The sequence below is a fragment of the Mesitornis unicolor genome, unplaced genomic scaffold (genome assembly GCF_000695765.1).
Source record: "Mesitornis unicolor isolate BGI_N332 unplaced genomic scaffold, ASM69576v1 scaffold23019, whole genome shotgun sequence".
Taxonomy (NCBI): Eukaryota; Metazoa; Chordata; class Aves; order Mesitornithiformes; family Mesitornithidae; genus Mesitornis; species Mesitornis unicolor.
Genome location: NW_010206907.1, coordinates 28,097 through 48,975, shown reverse-complemented (window position 1 = coordinate 48,975; position 20,879 = coordinate 28,097). Strand labels below are relative to the sequence as shown.

General features: G+C 39.1%; 1 protein-coding gene across 1 annotated transcript in view; it reads right to left on the bottom strand.

Annotated features, from left to right (window-relative positions):
• The window catches only part of LOC104546540 (kinesin-like protein KIF26B), a gene marked incomplete at both ends in the record, with an annotated part of 27,122 nt that extends 6,952 nt beyond the window's left edge, over window positions 1–20,170 (bottom strand). The window contains one exon of the mRNA XM_010191956.1: window positions 19,637–20,170. Within this exon, the coding sequence (XP_010190258.1) occupies window positions 19,637–20,170 (534 nt within the window). The remainder of the gene's footprint in view (window positions 1–19,636) is intronic.
• Window positions 20,171–20,879: the final 709 nt, after the last annotated feature.

The window sequence follows — 20,879 nt, the reverse complement described above, 5'->3', positions numbered from 1 at the left end:
GGAAAGAGGAATCTTGTGCTGCCCACACAACTATCAAATTAATTTTAACACATTCTTCACAGGGCAAAAATGAGCAATTACACTGTACAATAAGAGCAACTTGAAAGTGGTGAGGATTTGCTAAGTCAGTCGTCTTTTAATATACCATGGAGTACCAAGGGCATACTCTGCATCTGTCACAAATCACTCACTACAACAGAGGTGACATTTAAGGAATTATTCAGCACAAAATCCACCTTTAGAAAAAATAATTTTGAAACAGTAGCAAGTTCCTGTAGCTAAGGGCACTGACACAGACTTCTAGCATCTTGCCATTTGATTATGACCTCTTTCTCTCATAGCAGAATACTAAGCTGCTATAGAGCAAGATCATTGCAACCACTGATACAGACAAAGTGTGAGTGAAAGCAGGACAGCAATTCCTGCTAGTCCTTTCCTGTCAAAAGAATGTGTTCTGTGAGGAACAGGCTGGAAAAGGACATGCATAATGTCTGCTGCAGTCAGTCTCTTTCTTGGATGTAGATGTACAAAATACTGCTTAGCAAAGGCATCTTGCTACTCATTGTGAATACTGAAACTCTAGCAAGGGTTCTTGGGCACGCTTTGCTCCTGCTTTATTCAAATTTGCAGCCAAAATCTGAAATATTGGCCTACCAGAAAGGCAGACTGTAACAGCACAGAATTTGTGTCTAAACACAAAACAGCACACCATAGAAAGAGGGAGGTTTTTCAAAGCGGAAATCACTGGGATGGCCAGAATGCTGATTATGCTTTGCATTTTACAAGGAAGAGTCAGACCGTATTTGGCGTAAACTACTTTTACTTAAACATTACTTAGTTACCACGACAGCACCTAGAGCTTAATTGCAAGCTCCAGCTTCCTGCTGTCCAAGAGAAAGATGACCTTTGACTGCTGCAGCCACCTTCCATGTCCCTGTGTAAACAAGACAGCTATTTAACATAAAACCAGTGCACTCCTAGCACAGATGAAATTCCAGTTTGCACAGACATGGGCACATCCTCCCATCTAAAGTGCCATGATACTGTTAGTGCCATCTCACACTCAAGAGCCTATACCATCAAATGAAATATTTTGCGACAAATCATTGAGTGTCTTAAAATCAGCTACTTAGAGAATGATCCAAGAGCTGATCAAACATCCAAATAATGATGGATTTCTCTACTGTAAGGCATTTTCCTCTGATTCTTCCTCCTAAGAGTTCTGCCTTTGAAAAAAGTATTTTTGAAATTTTTTATTTGTTTTTTTTTTTTTATTTTCCACTGCAAATAATGATACTGTTTTCTTAGCCATCCCATATTTTCCATCTCATTTTCACTAATTCACTCAGTGCACTTTGGTCGCCATAGCTTCTGAACTGAAAAGCAAAGCAAAACAAACAAAACCAAAACCATACAGAGCAACAGCATTGCCTGAAAATCTGTGAGTTACTTCTTGAATGCACTTTCCTCAGAAACAATGCTGAATAAGAATTGCACTGGCAACAATGAAAGCTTTATTATAAAACAGGAAATCTGCTCTATTAAGCCAGTGACAATGGTTCATTCGTTTGATCAACAAATCCCCATACAGACCGTAACCTGGTAAGCGTAAGTTGATTCCCATTTCAAAGCAATCTCCACCACTGAGACAGGAGGGATACAGACTCATTTTGATCTGACTTAGCTATGAATTCACATTTCTCCATTTGCCAATGCCCTTCTGAACTAAGTAATTCATGGAAGGAATAGTTAGTACTTTACCTACATCAAAAGGAATCAGTATTTTGAGCCTGCAATAGTATTGATCAAGCCTGCCTCTTGCTCGCTCACTTTCTACAGATATAATTATTAAGAGGAAAAACAAACAGAGGAAATACAAATTAGAGGAGAAGAAATTACATGATCTGAAGCATTCAGGACAGCAAACGGCTACCTCAGGTGAATTTAACCTTTGTACAGAAGTTGCAGATTCTTGCCTGCAGTGCTCTTTAGCCTGAGTGACATAGCCTGCATACTTCATTTATTGGCTATTATTTCATTTTCAAATTATTTTATGAAAGGTAAGGCCCCTCTACGTTATAAGCACAGAATAGCTATCATTTTTTTTTTTCCTCAATACCCTCATCGTTTTCTGATGTCAGCCCCTCCTGTTCCTCCCTGAGGAAGCTGCAGGCAGGACAGCCATCCTGGGGTGCAAGTCTGCTCCCCCAGTGAAGCAGACACCCCATAGGCAGCCTCCTGTGAGTTCTTCTTTGCAAGTAAAGCAGCAAAGTACCATCAGCTAGACCCAAATACACCTCTCATTGATGAAGCCCCACCAGCCAAATCTCTGCAGACAGAGCAGAAACATAAGGTTTCCCGGCTGGCATATGCCCATACTTAGTCTGAAAAAGGAAAATAGGAACAGCAGGTAGCAGAGAGAGGTTCTGGTCTCAATTTTGTGTCTCTAAGCATTTCAGCAATGCAAAAAGATACTGTGCAGCAACACAATAAAACTGCTCCCTTTCTCATCAAGACTACAACAATCACACGGCAATCTGTGGGAAAGCTGAGGCTGCCTCTAGCTTTCAGAAGTTTTTTTAAATCTACTTTATTAAAGTTGTTAATTCTCTTAACTACCTGTATATCTTGGCAGTGCATTATAAAGCTGTGCAGATGGAAATTAATTGGATCTTTTTTATATTATGACCTTTATTTGCTATCAGATTAGCAAGATTTTACAAGAGAAAAGACCTTTCTTTTGCGTGGCTCACTTAAAAGTTGATTTCATACATCCAGATTCAGCAATCCCACTGTAATCCCTTGTTGTGTCTTTTAAGACCTCAGCTAATTGTGCTAAAATCACTAGTGCAACAATGAAGAGCACGTGCTGATTATGAAAGATGAGCAAGTCTGCCTCTTGCCAGCCTGCACGCATGAGGCTAAACACAGCGACTGTGCCCTTGAAGCTGAGGCACAAGCCTCTTTAGTTCTCTGTGTGCAGGAGTAACACGTTTGTTATGAAAACAAACTTTCATTTCTCTGATCAGTTACTAACCTGCCAGCAACATCAAGACATCATGAGAAGTTCAAATTTTACTGTAGCTGTTTCCCTATCACAAGCAGCAATCTGTAAACCCATTGACCTTTCTCTTGGCAGTTGACAAGAACAGCTCCAGAAGCTACCAGAGTGTGTCAGCATGGGGACTTAACTTAAATGGCATTATTGACCCAGAAAGAAACCTCTTCCTATAGCTAGGAAAAAAGTAAGCAATAAAAAACACCATTAGTTTTTCTACACATAGGTGTATGAACCGGATCATTAGTCTTTATTTAAAAGACATATGATCAAGTTCTATAATGAAAGCACGAGAAGAGAGAACGACTTCATTTCCAGCATGGAAAAAAACCTGACAGGCTTAGAAATTCTTGCAATGATTATTGCATAAGAATGTGGCATAACGCAAATTCAGCCCACACACATAATGACTTCAAGATCTGACCTTTTTGGGGGGTAAGATCAGCACACGCCTGGTGGGTGCCTTTCCCAGCTGCTCATGGAAAGGTGCATGGGCAGTGTGACCTCCAGGGATCTAGCAAACATCTTGAGTTCGTTTAGAAATCAGTACCATTCCAATGGCTTCTACATCAGAAAGAAATTATGGATACCAGCTTTTCTATAAACTGCTACTAAAGGTGTAATTATAGTAGTGCTAGCAGACACCACAATAATACAAACTGTTTCCTTAGTGTCATAAGACTGCCAGGAATGTACCTCAACAAGGGAAGAATTAGAGGACTTGAATCTTGCATGAGGCATGAACTTCTGAACAAACACAAAAGAGCTGCTTGCGGAGAAGAGTCAACCTATTTAGAAGTCAGGCATATTTTGGACAAAGCAATATAGAAGCCTGGAAATTTAAGTTGAGAGAGACAGAGAAATCTTTCTTAACTCATCAGATATTTTAAGTTTTAATTACTCTGTAGGATCCTTTGCCATATACTTTCCTAAATCATCTTCACATAGAAGTACATTTTTAAAAACTGGTTAAATAAAAGTTAACCTCTGACATCAATGATTGTTAATACTGCTTATGCAGCTTTCTCTTTTGCTGCCTCAATGAAATATTAACAGGAAAGAGCCTTGTATATTCTGATGCATCTTTGTTAAATTTGCATGTCTCAAGAGGTCTAAGGCTCCAAATAATCTCAGCTCTTCTTAAAATCCACTGAAATCTGCAGGCAACAAAGAAAGTTTTAAAAAAGAAATACTGTGTTCAGACCCTTGTGTCTAGTTATTAAGCTGATGTGTCCCTTCTTTCCCTTTCAGTTTAGCTTAACCAATGCTACAAGACACCTTCCAGTGTATTACCTACATTCCAGTGAGCTCTTGTGTTAAAAAGATAAATTTGTCTCATTCCTGAAGACAGAAGCATGTTTTCTGCTTCCTCTGTTTAGGCTCAATTCCACAGGAAATGTTCAGAAACGCAAAGTATCCAGTCTTTCACATGCAATTTAGTTCTTATAATGTTGATGACAGCTTAAACGCTTACCATGAAATTAGTACCACTGAAGTTGGACATATTCAGGTGACCATCCAACTCATCATTTCTAAGGCTGTCTAGGAGCCAGTGTGCTTTCCAAATGCTGACTAACTGACACTGTATGAGGTTATGGGGGCTCAGACACAGGAATAAGTTGCTGTGCTGACTCGTAACAGCTGTCTACATCCACACACTTAGCCTGTGGCAAACACAGGATAATAATGATTTATCTTATGATCGCTTTTCTAGAGCTAAGTCAAAGAAACCAAGTCAAATTACCTTGAATTTTCTGTGAACTATGAATGTGCATTCACAGTTACTGTGTATTAGTAAGCTTGCTATAAAGTTATCAAGCTGATCGTGTGTCTGAGTCCAAAGACTTAGATTAGGCTTGTATAGCCAAAATAGGAGCCATTATACAAGGCTGAATGCAGATCTGCTCAAAAGTTACACCATACGTTCAGAAGGTTTCAGTGGGGCTAAACGGAAATGCAGGGCATTGGCTATTACTTGGTCCAAAAATGCACTGAAGATGTGTAGAAGAGAAAGCAAGAGAAGTACCAACAGAATGGTGTTGCAAGAAAGGACTTTTACAGGGTTGAATTCCAGCTAGAAAAAAGTTCAGAAGTGAGAGTCGTGCACTCGCCTAGGAAATGTTCTTATTTCATTCCCACAAGCCAAGATGTTGACACATTCTTCACAAGTCATCAGCATATCCTTTCAATGCAAATACAAATACCTTGCAAGACTTTGACACCAGCCAACCCATCAAGTCAAAACACAATATCGTGCTCCTCTTTTCCCATAGGGGAATGGCATTTAGTCTCAACTTCCACGCTGAAAACTTCTGCCTTTGTAGTAAATCACACAAACCTTGGACTTATCCACCATCTCCCAAGGTAACAGTCATGCTGAATCACGTTGTCCTTTGGCTTTGTGTAGCTGCCTTCTCCTCTTCTGTACCTACTATTAATAATACCTTGCAGGTGTTCCCTCTTTCATGGTGCCAACATGGAGATGAAGCTATAGGCAATTTCACAGTTATTAGTGCTAATGGGAGCTGCCATGAAATTGTCTAATTTCCAGAAGAGTCAGTACTCAGTTGCTAAAGAAAAATACCAGGCAGTTCCACAGAAGCTATGCATCAGCAAGAGTGACCTCTCTATGAATTTAACAAGGTTGGTCTTTCTAATCTCTGTCACAGTACACGAACACCTGTCTTACTTTCATGTTAATAATAAAAATGTCCTGCTGAGGTTTTAAGATTATTTTATGACAGCAACAACCATCATTTTTAACAGGAATACATGAAAAGACTTTAAAACGTGCCAGAAGAGCCTTCAAATGAGACCACTAGCAGGACAGAAACGGTTCCTTCCTGGCCCTCAAGGTGAGTGCCTCAAGGCATAGGTTTGATTGCCTTATTACCTTTGCATAGCTACAGCTGGTATTAGCAGACATAAAAATCACTCGACTATAAGTGTCTGGCTTGGAGGCTACGTCTTGTGGTGAATTCTACAGCCTGACGAGTTGCCGAGTTATGCTACGTTGTCTTCTGTTTGTTCTAGATTTACTGCCCTCTCAGCTAAGGAAAGCAAAAAGAGGAGGAGCACAGCCACAACTGGACACCATATTAAGCTGTTGGTGCATACTGGAAACTGTTAGGCATTCACTGTGTTCTAGTCACTTCCCAGTGTCACAGCAGAGAGGTTAGCTTGTGAGCATCAGGCTACCTGCTATGGTCCTCTGCTGAATGGGATGGATATTTTTTGCACAGCACTAAACATATTCTCAGCTTTCTATATGTACTTCTAGTCTATTTCTATTTTCCAAGATAAATGTGGTTTTGCATCATCTCATTTGCTGTAACTTCTATCATATTTTCAATCCAAATTGTCTGTTTCAGTTGGCCATTTTCAATCTGCAAGTCTTGAAGGGATCCAAGCCGAGCATGGTTTTCCAGGAGCTTGATGAACATCACATTAGCTGAAGCTGACCTAGCATTTCATTCAAGTGTACACAAGGATCTTTCCCCAGTATATGTAATCTGCATTTTGGTCTGCAGGAACCATTATAAGCCATCTTCACTCTGACAGTTTTACAGTATGAAAATCACACTTCCAGTTTCCACCTCAGTGACCTTGTACACTGGGAACTTTAAACATGCTAACAGTCCATTATCAGCTGGAATTTAGTGCACACTCACTTGCAGACTGTGTAATTAATACCAATCCTCATCTCTCGTGGCCAACTCTGGTCTGGCAGTGCTCTACAGCCCTTTCTGAAAAGGCCGAGAGGGGAAAACTGAACATCCATAACCTGCTGCACTAACAAATGGCAACCATTCCTCAAAAGAGTATGTTCTTTCAAAATACGCCACTATAACCTACCATGAGAATTTTTGGTGGACATATAAATAACCACTTGATTAATCAAGGATTATTTTCCAGTAAAAGAGAACTTAGATCAAATCAAGGGTAGGCTCGGTACAGCTTTAATGATCTTGTATCAGCCATGTCCTGTCTAGGAGAAGGAACTGTAAAAGACAAAAGAATCATATGCCAAGTCTCATGCATCTCACTAACCACTGTGTTTAACTCTGGAATGCAGTGCACACAGTAAATACTGCCAATTATTTACTCTTAGGTACATTTTGTGTATATTTTCAAAACAAAATTTGTTATAGTACATAAACATCATATCTTCTTATCATTTTCTTAATTTTTGCCTCCTTGTAGGCTTATTATTTCCTATTTTTTACTACTAACGTTTGCTAATTTTTATTCTTGTTCCTTCACATACCTTGATCACTTCTGTTGGCAGCCTAAGAGCCAGGAGAGAAAAACAAAACAAACAAGTTGGAGAACTTTAAAGATATTAACAATCAAAGGCCAGAAGGCTAAGAGAGAATATCAGCTGAAGAAAACTGTCTGAAAGTACACAGTCAAGTCTTATAGCTACATTTATTTCTTCTTCATAAAAGTCAGTGTACATAACCTTCAAATGGCACTTCTCTACTTATTTTTTCTTCTTTTTTCTTTTTTTTCCTTTTTTATTAAACACAGCAATAATATAAAATACACTTTCATCTACATAGGACACAAACAAAGACAAAAAGTCATTGCCCCAAGGAGTTTGCACAATAAACTTAACTGACAAAACACACTTCACTAGGGTCTAAAAATAAACAATGATTAAAATTAGTGCAGAAACTGTTGGTTGGTATTTCTTATAAGCAAACAGCAAGATTACATTAACTGGTCCCTTGGGAATAGAACAGATTTACAATAGATTTAATTAAATGCATTTAATGAAGTCCAAATATAAGAACAACAAACAGGCTCATCATCTGAAATGGTGCCTAAACTCTAGTAAACCGTTCTGAACCGTAATAAATGCCTCATGGTTATCTTCAGTTTTCATTTTGGCTTTCAGCACTCCATAGAGAATTTTTATTTGCATGTGAAATATTTTGGATTTTTTCCTCTTCAACTTGTTTACAGGGTTTGTAATGTAAAAGTTTCAGAAGTTACTTTAAAACTAACTTTTTAAAGGAAGTCTTTATTCTATTTTAATTATTTTTTAATAGAGCATCATGGATTGATTTTCTGCTCCACAGTGATGTGCCAAAAGAAGGATCACAGATTACAGGTCAGTGGAAGTGCAGTGCTGTAATCTGTATAACTGTAGGAAAAGCTCTCCTGTGTCTCTTCACAAGGTATACTGTGAAGTCTGTATGCTACATTTACTGAGTCATCTTGCAGAGTCATTAACACTAGGACAAAAGCATGATGATGCTCTGTCACCAGTAGAGTGAACTTGATTTCAGATAAGAATCCACCCTGAAGTTTATCAGCAATTTCCTTCAGAAAAGCAGCATAGAAGTCTTTCCTGGAAGAAATTAAGTGGAAGAAAGAGATACATTTGTGTGTGTATATACCTAAATACATTCGCACACAAGTAAATAAACCTGACCGAGCATGCTCAAAAAACCATATATGGAATTAATGTATTTTTGCACTAAACTATTAAATTTTCCATGCTATGATATAAAGTTGTCCAGAAGATAACACAGGGTGCTGAGGAACAATCAGTTGTTTTCCAGTATTTCTGTTAAGCACTTTTAACTAATAGGTGCCCTCCCACTCTCTCACACTCAAAAGGAAACCAAGTCATAATAAGCCTCCACTGCCACACTTGAAACTGCCGTTACTGGCGAACTTACGATGAATAAGGTGTTATATTATTCATATTCATTATATCATAAAATGCCTAAAGGCCCCAGAAATAACAGGCCCTTACATCAGTGCCGGCTGTCCCTGCTTCAGAGACAAAGCATTGAGGGGACAAGGAGAAGAGGCAAATACTCATAATATATGATTAAAACCATTGAGCAGTGAATAGAAAAGGATGCAGAGAAACCCACATTCCTGAGCTTGGAAAAATCTTATAACCTACATAACCTGCATGCACCAAGCCCCTTTCCAGAAATCTCAATCTAGCCCTAGCTATCATCCTGCCAGGTGCCTGCATTTCACCTACTTAAAGAAAAGTGGGAATAATTCTTGATAAGCTGGTCTCTGGCAATGTTTAAAAGGACCTTTACAAAGGCTCTGAAGTGCAAGACAAAACTTAGGACATAATCAGCATCACTACTAAATCCTGGCTGCAAAAGGCACTTCCAGGCATTTAGGATTACAGAGGCAAAAACTCCTGTGATGATTGACTAAGGCAGAAAATAATGAAAAGCTGGTAATAGGAGAACCAGATTTTTCCCACCAAAGCATTTATTTACATGAAAACAACTCAATCATTTATTTATAGAATCGTTTGGATTGGAAAGGATCTTTAAGGGATCTTTGAGGGAGTGTAGCATCTCCCTTCTGCGAAGCAACTGAGGGAGCTGGGTCTCTTTAGCTTGGAGAAGAGGAGACTGAGGGGTGACTTCATTCATGTTTATAAATTTATAAAGGGTGAGTGTCAGGAGAAAGGAGCCAGGCTCTTCTCTCTGATGTCCAATGACAGGACAAGAGGCAATGGGTGCAAGCTGGAGCATAGGAGATTCAATCTGAATATGAGGAAAAACTTTTTTACTGTAAGGGTTGTGGAGCACTGGACCAGGCTGCCCAGAGAGGTTGTGGAGTCTCCTTCTCTGGAGACATTCAAAACCCACCTGGACACTTTCCTGTGTGGCCTAGTCTAGGTGATCCTGCTCTGGGAGGGGGGGTTGGACTGGATGATCTCTCAAGGTCCCTTCCAACTCCTAATATTCTGTGATTTTAAGATCATCAAGTCCAAAGCATTTATCATTTACATCCAAAAATAAAATTTAAAAGATAAGCTTTAGGACACACTCCAATGCTCTTGTCAGTGAGGCCTGGTGGCCAGGAACCTTTAGCTGTGGTGTTCTCCTATGTCATCTAAATAACAGCTGGTTAAAAACAAAACAAACAAAAAGTAAAACCAAGAAATCTTCCACAAGCTTGCAAATTATGCCTCATATAAACCTACCTAACTTTGCAAGACTCTTCACAAAGACTTTCATAGAAGTTGATCCAAATGTAGATAAAGATTTCTGAGCACATTTTCTCCGTCAGTCCCATCTGTGATTGCTGCCATGATAAAACTGTATGGTACAACCGAGAGTGGTGTCACATCCATTTTTACCTCCTGCATGTTGGCAATGAGCTTCACACAAAATCTTCAGGGATCAGAGAGACTGATCAATTAAGAACTGATATCTCATTACTATACATTTTCTTCTGATGCATTCTGTATAATTTCTTTAACAATATATGAGTTGAGTTTCCACCTTCTATGTTGCATTGCAGTAACTGAGAAAATATACAAGAATAAAACACAGATATAATTGCGCTTATGGTTTGTGTTTACATCCAGCAACACTGCCTAGCTCCAGCAGCCTAAAACCTGTCAGGAAGAAAAGCAACCATAAGCCCTATCTAACAGCTACCTGTCTCTTACAGGAAAGAAAAAAAAAATCACTCTATATGCTTTAAAATAGAAATAATTTTCAAAACTAAGCCTGAACTCTGCTTTTCCTAATAGCCTTGCCTTTTTTGCAAAGTAATAGTATATAGATAGCACAGTAAAAGTGTAAAGAAACTGGATAATTCACATCACAGGTGTGTTTGATAATTATCCAGAGACACCGAGCTGCACACATGGCAGATCAATGCAGCCACAATGATGCTAGGGAAGCAGAAGTGATCTCATCAAGCAGAGTCCCAGCCTTTAATTCTTTTTCTCCCTTTCCCGTTAGCCAAAAGCCTGTGCATAAATCTAGCCAGCTATTTAATATTCACACATCCCTTCCCCTTCAACTTTTGGGGCAGTTTTGGAGCTTAGGTGGGAGCAAAAAGTGAAACGCATTTTTATTTCTCCTCAGAGTAGTTTGTAGATTTAAAAGATGGTTTCCTCAGCTGGAAGGGGCTTTTTCTCACCACTGTACAGATGAAGTCCTTCCTTTTTGTTCATAAAATACAGCCAGATACATTCTAAGTTCAAAAGCTGCTGGACAATCAGCCTTCTACAGTTCCAACACTCTTCAGCATAGGGTCAGACCAAAGGTGTATGGAAAAAGAAAGCTTCCCCATCTACCAGCCCAAAGGGAAGTTGAGCCCACATGGGGTGCAAGACACCATATTCACTTCCATCACCACAGATGTTCTTACACTCTTGCTGATCTTAGAGCATTGACATTGGTCTTATCTGTATTACACCAATCATGTCAACTGCAAAGCAATTATCCTGGAGTGAGACCGAAGAGAATCTGGCCTCTAACGTATTTTATCTGACAACACCCACCTCTGAAGTTCACAATGCTCTGGAATATAAGGGAACAATCAACTACTTCAATTCAGATCCATTGAATTAAAGAGAGCTGTCCCAACAGAGAATTTGATGCTCCATTTCTGATGCCATTTCAGAAACACTTTAGAGGACAGAAAGCAATGGTTTTACATGATAGCTGTGTGGAATCACATTTCAGAATTACATCAGCCTACAGCTGTTTATTCCTTACTTCCCAGAAGCAGAGGATAGTATCAAAGAAAAGGCCTTTGTTAATTTTTTTTTTCTACAGTAATACAATTATTCATATTTAAAGGCCAAACTCTTTTTTCTAAGCAAAATCAAGGGTTAGGACAGGATTTTGCAAAAAGCAAACAAAAAATAGTTATTATTATGTTCCTAAATCTACTCTTAATTCTATGTCCCATTTAAGTAAAACAATGTGAGAAATAAATCTTTCAGTCAAGGAGACAATACATTGATTTGTGTCTTCTTTGAGAGGCAACATTTCAGAATCTAAAGGGAAACTCCTAAATATTTGCTTTCTAATTCTTTTGTCATCCTCCCCTTCCACATCTCAGCTAGAAAGAATGAGTTACCCTTGGTTTTGTACATTTCTATTTTCTTTCTCCTTGCAACAGATGTAGAACAATCTCAAGATACAGGAGGAATATAAGCCACAGAGCTGAATCTTTATGCAGCTTTAAAGACCAACACATTGCTCATATGAACGACTCAACCCAAGAGAGATTTTAGCAGTCATGAATCTTCACACACTTGAGTAAGAAATGAAAAAAAAAATAAAAATTGAAGAATTCTGAAATGTACAACACTGACGTTGAACTCTGGCAATGCTGTTGAAACTGTTGGAAAAGCACTCCTCACTAATCTGTTCATCACAGGCCTCCATCCAAAACACAGCACCAGTCATCTGGTGTTTATCCTTCACCAGGTTCAGGCTCTAAATCCAGGCTCCTTCTCCAGCTGCCATTCAAGGGCCACTTCCAGAATAGAGAGACAGAGTCTAAGGGCTGACTAAGTACCCTTCTCCCAGTCAGCCCAGTTGTACCTATGCTGGAAAGTTTCAGTGGTAGTTTCAAGAATTCTAGTCCTTAGCTATATATTAGATGTATTTAAAGGAAGCCTCCTCCAGAGAATATAAGATAATGACTGCCTTACGCCATACAGAAAATTATCTCTTACTTTTTTTTTATCTTAATATCAGAAAGAAGGGATTTTTTTATTGCTCACATAAACAGATAATCCTTCTATGGATTTTCCTAAGCTCTTGGCCTCAATACTATTTCCACAGCAGTAAGTTCCACAGAACTGTACATTGCATGAAAAGCATATTTCCTCTTCTCAATTCCAAATTGGCTGTCTTTTAACTTAACTCTCTATATTCTTCATCTGTGAAATAAAGCAGAAGCTGAACATTTTTTCTCTGATTCTGTGCCACCTTATTCACAGTCTGGGAAACAAGGGGACAATTTTGTGTTAATGTATCAAGACTGTCTTCTGTCTCTCCATCCCATCTCTACATAATTTCTCTCACTGTTAAAACATCTCCCCTCCTCTCAGTGTATACTTTTGTTCAATGATGCAGTCAGCACAGCTATTATTTCAGAAAAGAAACTAGTCTCACACATGGACAAAATCCTTAAGCCACAGAGTATGGGAGGAAACCAAGACTCTAAATCCTCACTAATTGTGATCTTCAGGCTTTCGCTAATTCACAGGATTAACTCACTCCTCTAATAGTCCACAGATTTCTTCCTCACATCACAGCTGAGTCATGGGGTTTTCATACTCATAGGATAAGCCTACTTAGCTCTTTGCAGTCCATGGGATACCCCTTACCTCTTTCTTCCCTTGGTCACTTCAGTATCATAAAGGCAAAAAGTAATGATTCTAAGGTCATTAAGCCATGCATAAAAATGCCGTAAGAGATCAAATCGCACCAGAGTAATGCAAAAAAGAAACCTCTCCTACAGTTATCACAGACTTTAGTTTCCTCTCTTGATGCTATTAGGGAATCAGTATACAACTGGGCTGTTAGTTGAGGGGGAGGACAGGAGGAATGAAATACAAATAGCCAACTCTTATAATATACAAATTGAATGATCAAACAATCATGGCAAAATGTCAGCTGATGACATACAGACTTCAGTAGGGTCATAGCTAATTATTAGTGATGTGGTTTAAAAGGGCTTTTAGTCAGAGGAAAGCTACTTCGGAGATAACAACTAATGCATGGGAGGTGAGGGCAACAGAAATAATTAAGCAGGGATATAATTTCAGTGCCAATGAATTTGTTTGACAGTCAGTTTCTTGGCCCAGCCAAACAAGCTTTGGAAATAAAACTCCTGCACTTTCAGTCTGAGGTCTCACTATAGCATTACTTTGTCATTGGAGTCCCCATCACAAAATGAAAAAACCATCAGTGCAAGAGTTTCACAGAATCACAGAACGTTAGGAGTTGGAAGGGACCTCTGAAGATCATCCAGTCCAATCCCCCTTTCCAGGCAGGATCACCCAGAGAAGATCACACAGGAACACATCCAGGTGGGTTTTGAATGTCTCCAGAGAAGGAGACTCCACAGCCTCTCTGGACAGTCTGGTCCAGTGCTCTGGTACCCTCACAGTGAAAAAGTTTTTTCAAAAACATGCTGCCCAGAGAGGTTGTGGAGTCTTCTTCTCTGGAGACATTCAAAACCCGCCTGGGTGCGTTCCTGTGTGACCTAGTCTAGGTGATCCTGCTCTGGCAGGGGGGGTTGGACTGGATGATCTTTCGAGGTCCCTTCCAACTCCGAATATTCTGTGTTTCTGTAATATGATGTCCATATGGAACCTCCTATGCTCCAACTTGCTCCCATTCCCCCTTGTCCTATCATTGGCTATCACTGAGAAGAGCCTGGCTCCTTCCTCCTGACACTCACCCTTTACATATTTATACACTATTATTATTATTATTTTTAGAAACAGTTTGCACACATTTGTTCAGCATCATCATTGATAAGCTTACAGTAGTAAGAACAAAGTTTTCTACTACATTCAAGGAGCCAAGACACTCAATGCGGATCTCATAGTGAGTGAACTGCTACTGAAACATAAGCCATCCAAAAAATTCTGGACCAAAAGCTAACTGCATAAAGGTAAAATACCTCCTGCATTAGATCTCTCATACTGAATTGTGTGTGGTCATATAAGAATGTGGTACTAGAAGAGACAGTATACAAACCTCCTTTTCTTTTGTTGCCAAGATGCTTTGGCAAAATAGGTCTGGCTCTGGGAAGCATGGAATAATTATAGAAGACACCTGTTAGTCTACAGATGAAGCAAGTAACTTGATTTCTGTACCTTGTGCTATATGCTTTAGAAGCTACTTAAACTTCCCTGGCACTGTTGTAGCAACCATTAACATTTCAGCTTGAATGCTTTAAGAAGCAACAGAAGCAGCATCAAGTAGAAGTGAAATTAGACAGCAGAGATTTGGAAAAAATAAAAATCTTGGAGTCAAAATCCTGTATGGGAATACCCCCCACACCGATGTTGGCTCTGTATCTGAACTCTCCATCTTGTGCCCAACTCTAATCATTACCAGTTTCTTTTTAAAAGCCTGTGTCTGAAAGAACCTATGTGTTATGAGACAGCTGTGGCCTAAGTAAACTCCAAACAAATCATTCATCACCACAAAACTCCAGAGCAAGTGGGTACTTTCTCAGAGAACAGCGTTCTCCTAAACACACATTATACATAAAGAGGAAACAGAAAGCACTGCAGGGTTTCAATCAATTGTACACAAACAAAGCCTTTGATAACTCTCTGAATAGGCTTGAGATCATTATGCCTGAGGCCAAGAAGCTCTCAGTAGTTTTAAGATCTCATTTTCCAAACTTTTGGTCAAAAGGTTATTTTTAAGTGTAGGGGAGAAAGGAACACTTTTTCCTTGAATATTGTTATGTTCACCATGCCCCTACTCAAATCCTTACATGCGTTATCTTGCTCCTTACCAGATTCAAACTTCACAACCTCAAGGTCTGGAGCAGGAGGTGCTCACTCACACCAACAGTCACGTTTCTGTTACCCATCCTTCCCTCTCATATCCCACGTTGGCCTTTCTCAGTTCTCTGGTTCTCTCTTACCTTCCTGTCGCTCAATTCTACCAAACACACTGTGCTCATGAACTTTTGTTTTGCCATACAAAATAATCTACTTAAAAACATGAAAAGATTCTACACAGATCCAGGAAGGTGGGTAGAGAATGGCGGAAATGCCAACCGTTTTGTGTTGGGCAGCTCACAGAACAATGCAGTTAATGCCAGGGTCACACCATGTAGTTAATTTACATTAAAAGAGGATGCCTATTCCAAAGAGGAACTACTTCTAAATAATGGAGTGCTCTTACTCCAGAAAAAGTGTTTTGGTGTAACCAGCTTAATCTAGTTACTATTTTCAACTCTTTTCCCTTTGAAAGCAAACCCTAAATCAGTCTGAACTACTAAGGACCCAAATTTATCCTAATCTATCTCAGTCTTTGATGTGGTGGTTTTGTTTTAGCTACTCCAGCAGCGTTGGATAATAAAGTAATAAAATGTTATGCATTCAATTAATTATCACATTCTGTATCAATATTATGAGAAGCAAAAACAAATGTTTCATCAAGGGATTTGAACTTACGGCTCCTACACTAGGACCCTAGGCCCAAAGGTTTCTTTCTTTACAAGTGTTATGTAATAACCAGTAAGCAACAGAAATGTAGTTAACGCTGTGCTATCCTGTAATTTGCATTAGCAGCTGCACAAATAATTATAGCCCTTCTCAGGTAAGACCTCACCAGTTTAAATGAGTTTTCTCTGAGCAGGGAAGAGCTGAAATCCCTTTGAGTGATACGGAGATCAATAGAGGCCTTTACAAGCGTTAAAACACACTCTGATACCCAGAGTATACAGATCCTACCTGCTGATGACAAAGAGCATGATTTTCAGATTCTGGATCAAATTCTATTAATTTTTGGCTGGTATTTTCCTACATGTATTCAACAGAAAGGGGTCACTCTTGCCCTGATCATCAGGTAACCACTTCAGCATTTCAGTGTTTGTAGGAAGGTTTTAACAGACCCTGCTTTTGGTTTAAAAATCAATCAATTCCCTTTCCCTCCCCTCTGATTCCCTGTTTTGTAAGAGAACCACTTAGCAGTAAAATTTGATTCAATCCCTGAAACAAAATGGCATCAGCTGTTCATTTGTGAGCCAGGCCTAGGAGGCATCACAAGATTTTGGAATCAGATCTTAGGTTCTGTCAAGTCAAGGGCTGGCTGAACATGGAATGGCATAAAACAGGACTGGTGAGGACTGAGGGGGTCATCTACACCATCTCCCAATCTCCAGGTGAGACCAGTTTCACCTACGCAATTCTTAGCAATGATTTCTCTGACTTATTCTTAGGAGGCTCCATTGATGATTTCCCATAGTGCCTCCATGAAATTATTAGAAATATTCTTTTACATCTGACATGCATCTCCAGTTAAGAACATTATTACTACTTTTATTTTTCAGGCTGTAAACTTGTAATAAATTATTACATCTGGCAGTATATAAGTTCACATTTGTTTGTCCTGATAGCAATTATTTTTTCTGCAAAAGTAGCTGAATAATGACATATAATTTAAGAAATGCCCTATGCTACAGCAGCAGCTGAGTCCTACAGTATCACAACACTTTTTTTTTTTGTCCTACCAGAACTGAAACAAAGGTGTCATTCATTCCCTATAACAAGGTTCTAATTTTATGCAGCCTGGAGGAGATCCCAGGAAGGGAGAAACATCCTTGAACTTATTAGCAGGAATACTTTTGGTGCCTAATATTGCTGTGGGTCAATTCTGAGCCACAGAATGTCACTTCTGAACTAATGTTTTCTCCTTTTGGTGATACCTCAAGGAAGAAAATACGGTCACTTTTTAAGGTACTCAACCATTTCTGTCAAGTTATCTGGACTGTCTAACAAAAGCTAATTTACAATGGGAGGTGTCTACACCAGGCGCCATTAAGTCTCGAGTCATGAGACTGACTTCTCCCTGGACATCAATTTAACAAGATTATGATGTGGAAGAGTACTGTACTTCTGGGTGAAGTGCGAGACTTTTTATCCCAAGGAATTGTTTTCTATTCCTCTCAGCTACTCTTAGGGGAAGGCAAGAAAATGTGATTAATATATAGACATTTGCAAGTTAGTAGCTAACACCTCTTATTTAATTAATCTTCAAATCAAGAAGGGTTCTAATTAAGTTAACAGATTCATCTTCCTAGTGGTATTCCCTAGTAAAGTTTTGTAACTGTAATAGTAAGCACATAAAAAAAAAGTTATGTGAAAGAGAGATCCAAGATGTTCCTAAAAATGCATAACAAATAAGATTGGTTTCTATACACAAAAGCATAAAAAGCAAAGCTTGCCTCTCCCTACTACTTCAAATGACAAATAAATTATTTTTCAAAGTTTTTCTTCTTACTTGACTAATTCCTAGTCTGACACAGATACTACATAACCAAACACTAAAATCCTTTCAATACGTTTAAAGGCAAAAGCTATCATTATTGTTCCTTGACTGGACTATTAAATGTGACACTTAGGTAAAGTGAGAATTTCAACACTTGAAGGTTGCAGTCTTGTAGAGAATATAAAAACTACTATCAACATAGACCAACATTGCAAGGTTTGTGTGGGGTTGGGGTTTTTTTGTTTGTTTGCTTTTTTGAGGTTAGTTTTCGTTGGTTGTTTGGTTTGGGGGCAGGGGAAGAAGGCTGAATCTGCTACCAGACTCCAGGTGTTATTTTTTTTCCCTTTTCTATTCCGATGTTATTGACTGGAGAGGGAAATGGTGGGGAACAGTCCTTAATCTAACTGGAGCCAAATTACAGGATCAGTCTGGAAAGTTTTGAATATTAGACTCTTCTTAGTGAATATTTGCAAGACATAATGAACCATCTAGGAATCCAGAACATTATTAAAAAGTAAACAAAACATATTTTCATAGAAGATTAACCTAAAAGACTGTGAATGCAATAAAACTGAACTGATTTTCCTAATAGGAATAATAACTATTCAGCTTTCTTAATGTTCATTCTTTGGTTAGGTTTTTTTCTTAGATCAAACTATGATCAGGTACTGACCTGCTCAAATGTGATTCAGGTTCACTAGAGCATAGATCCACAAAACTATAAAGTCACATATTTTCCAGATAAAATAACTGTGGTTCACTTCTTGTTTTACCACATCTTCTTTGGTGCATGACAATATCTTAATGCTTATGAATAACATTGCTTTTTTCTGGCTGCAATGTCAGTTGCTCTAATACTGATAAACGTTAAATATTTATTTAGTGATTTATCTTGCTATCTGGTCATAACTTAATAGAAAGACCAACTTCCAAAGATATTTATGTGCCTAAAGAAGCCAACAGGGATGACTGGGAGAACTCAAAAGAATGGGCTTGTGTTGCAATCTGGCAGTGCTTGTGCACTCTGAAAATCCCACTGCCTGCGGCTAAGTGCCTCAGAAAGCCCACCTCCTGTCATAAAATCCCCTTCCGCATGAGCTTCTGGGTGCAGTGTATCAGAAAACAGAAGGCCAAAGAGGAGGAAAAGAACATGCTGAGAAGTACATTAAAATCTCTCCAGAACTGCTAAGCCCTGGAGACTGATGGATCTGCTGAATCCATGAGAATTGACAAAAATCAAAATTCTTTGACCAAGAATCAGTCAAATCTGCAGCACACACAAGCATCAATAGGAATATATGTAACTTAGAGCACATGAATGAACGTAGCGTCTTCTATATTTAGACAAAGACTTTAGGATTATATGCACACATGATGAACCAAAGGACTCTCTGGGTACTTCCTGAACACCCACACAGAAGTCACTGGTGCACCAGTGATGCTTTCCACTTGTGAGTAAACAAGTGTGGTTGGCTGCCCAGCTGTGGCTCCAACCAAGCATTATGAACAAGAGTGGGTGTGAACTGCGTGAGGGAATAATTGCATATACTGTGTGAACAGCTATCAGCTATGAATAACAAGTTTTGTTCTATTATTAATAAATCAGCTGAATTTACAAAAGATGTTCTAATTAATATGGATTGTGATCTGTGTCTTCCTCAACTCAATCCTTTATTAGGGGAAAAGGAATTTATAGCTCTCTCTGTTCCGGTGCTCACTATGTGAATGTCTCTACTTGTCCCGAAGAGGAGCAGGCAGTGTTAGCATGCCTATGCAAACTTTGATGGAAAGAAAACAAAATACTTACTTGGTAGGGATACAGAGTGACACCATTCGTTCTTGACAAAGACCAGGTGCCATCGAGGTACTGATGAGCCTGGATAGCCACAGAGTTGAGGACATTACCATTGCTGGGGCTGGTGGCCATCTGAAAGTTGACCTTGGCTTGGTGTCCAGGAGAGCCATTTTTCTTCTCCACCCCGTTGACAATACCCAGACTGTTGGGTTTTCCACTGTGTTTGTTGGCAACAAAGCCTGTGTAATTAGATGTAGCATAAGGAGCAGGCACATACGCCCAGTCCCTGGGCTGCAGGCTGCCCATGTGTCGGGGACTTACTAATGTGGGGACATTGGAAAGAGGTGGGGGAGAGCCTGGCGAGGCATCATAATGTTCTGAGTTGGCAGCCTGCTCTAAGGTGAGCACCATCTGAATGGCCTCTTGCTTCAACTGGTTCAGGTGCGTGGCACAAACATCACATCTGTTGTCCTTCTCATTCCATGCCTTACGAATGGTGTTGGGAACCTGGAGTTTGTCATGAATCACCGAAGAGAAACCTGGGTCCTAAAAAAAAAAAAAAAAAAAGAAACAGAGAAAGGAGGGGGGAACAGGAGAGAAACGTTTAACCATGGTCACCACAGTGAAACATTATTACTGCTGATTGTGCATTTCAAAAGCCAATTTGTGAGATAAGCTCAGAATGCAAACAAAGGCCATTATATATAGTCAACATATGCCAGCAGCAGAGCTGAACAAAAATGAGAAACTAGATTGTGCTGGAAAGAAAAAAAATCTTTTACCTTTACTGATAAATTGCAAATCTTATAGTTTCACTACAAGATTCAATGCACGGCAGAAAGAAAGAATTAACCTGATTCACCCCACTGCACCTAATTTCTGGCTTGAATGAAGTCTACTTTTAGTTACACAGGTGAGATCAAGAACAACTCCACTAAAACCAGCGGGCTTGTAGCAAGGTTCGCAAATCCAGCTACTCATCGGCACCAGCTTTTGGTACTCAGGAAACCCAGGAAATACTCTGCAACAAAAATATAACATTTCAAAGCCTGCCTATAAAGAAAAAATGAAAAAAGAGAAGTACCATCACTCTCCCAAAATCCTTTTCTGAATTCAAAACAAATGGATATTTGATAAGGTTTTCAAGAGCTTTTCAGCATTTCATTTACCAAGAATACATTTTTCAGCCAGGAATAACCCCCTTTTTTTGTTAATGAAATGTTCTACCACTATTTTGGGTATCTATTGATAGTGT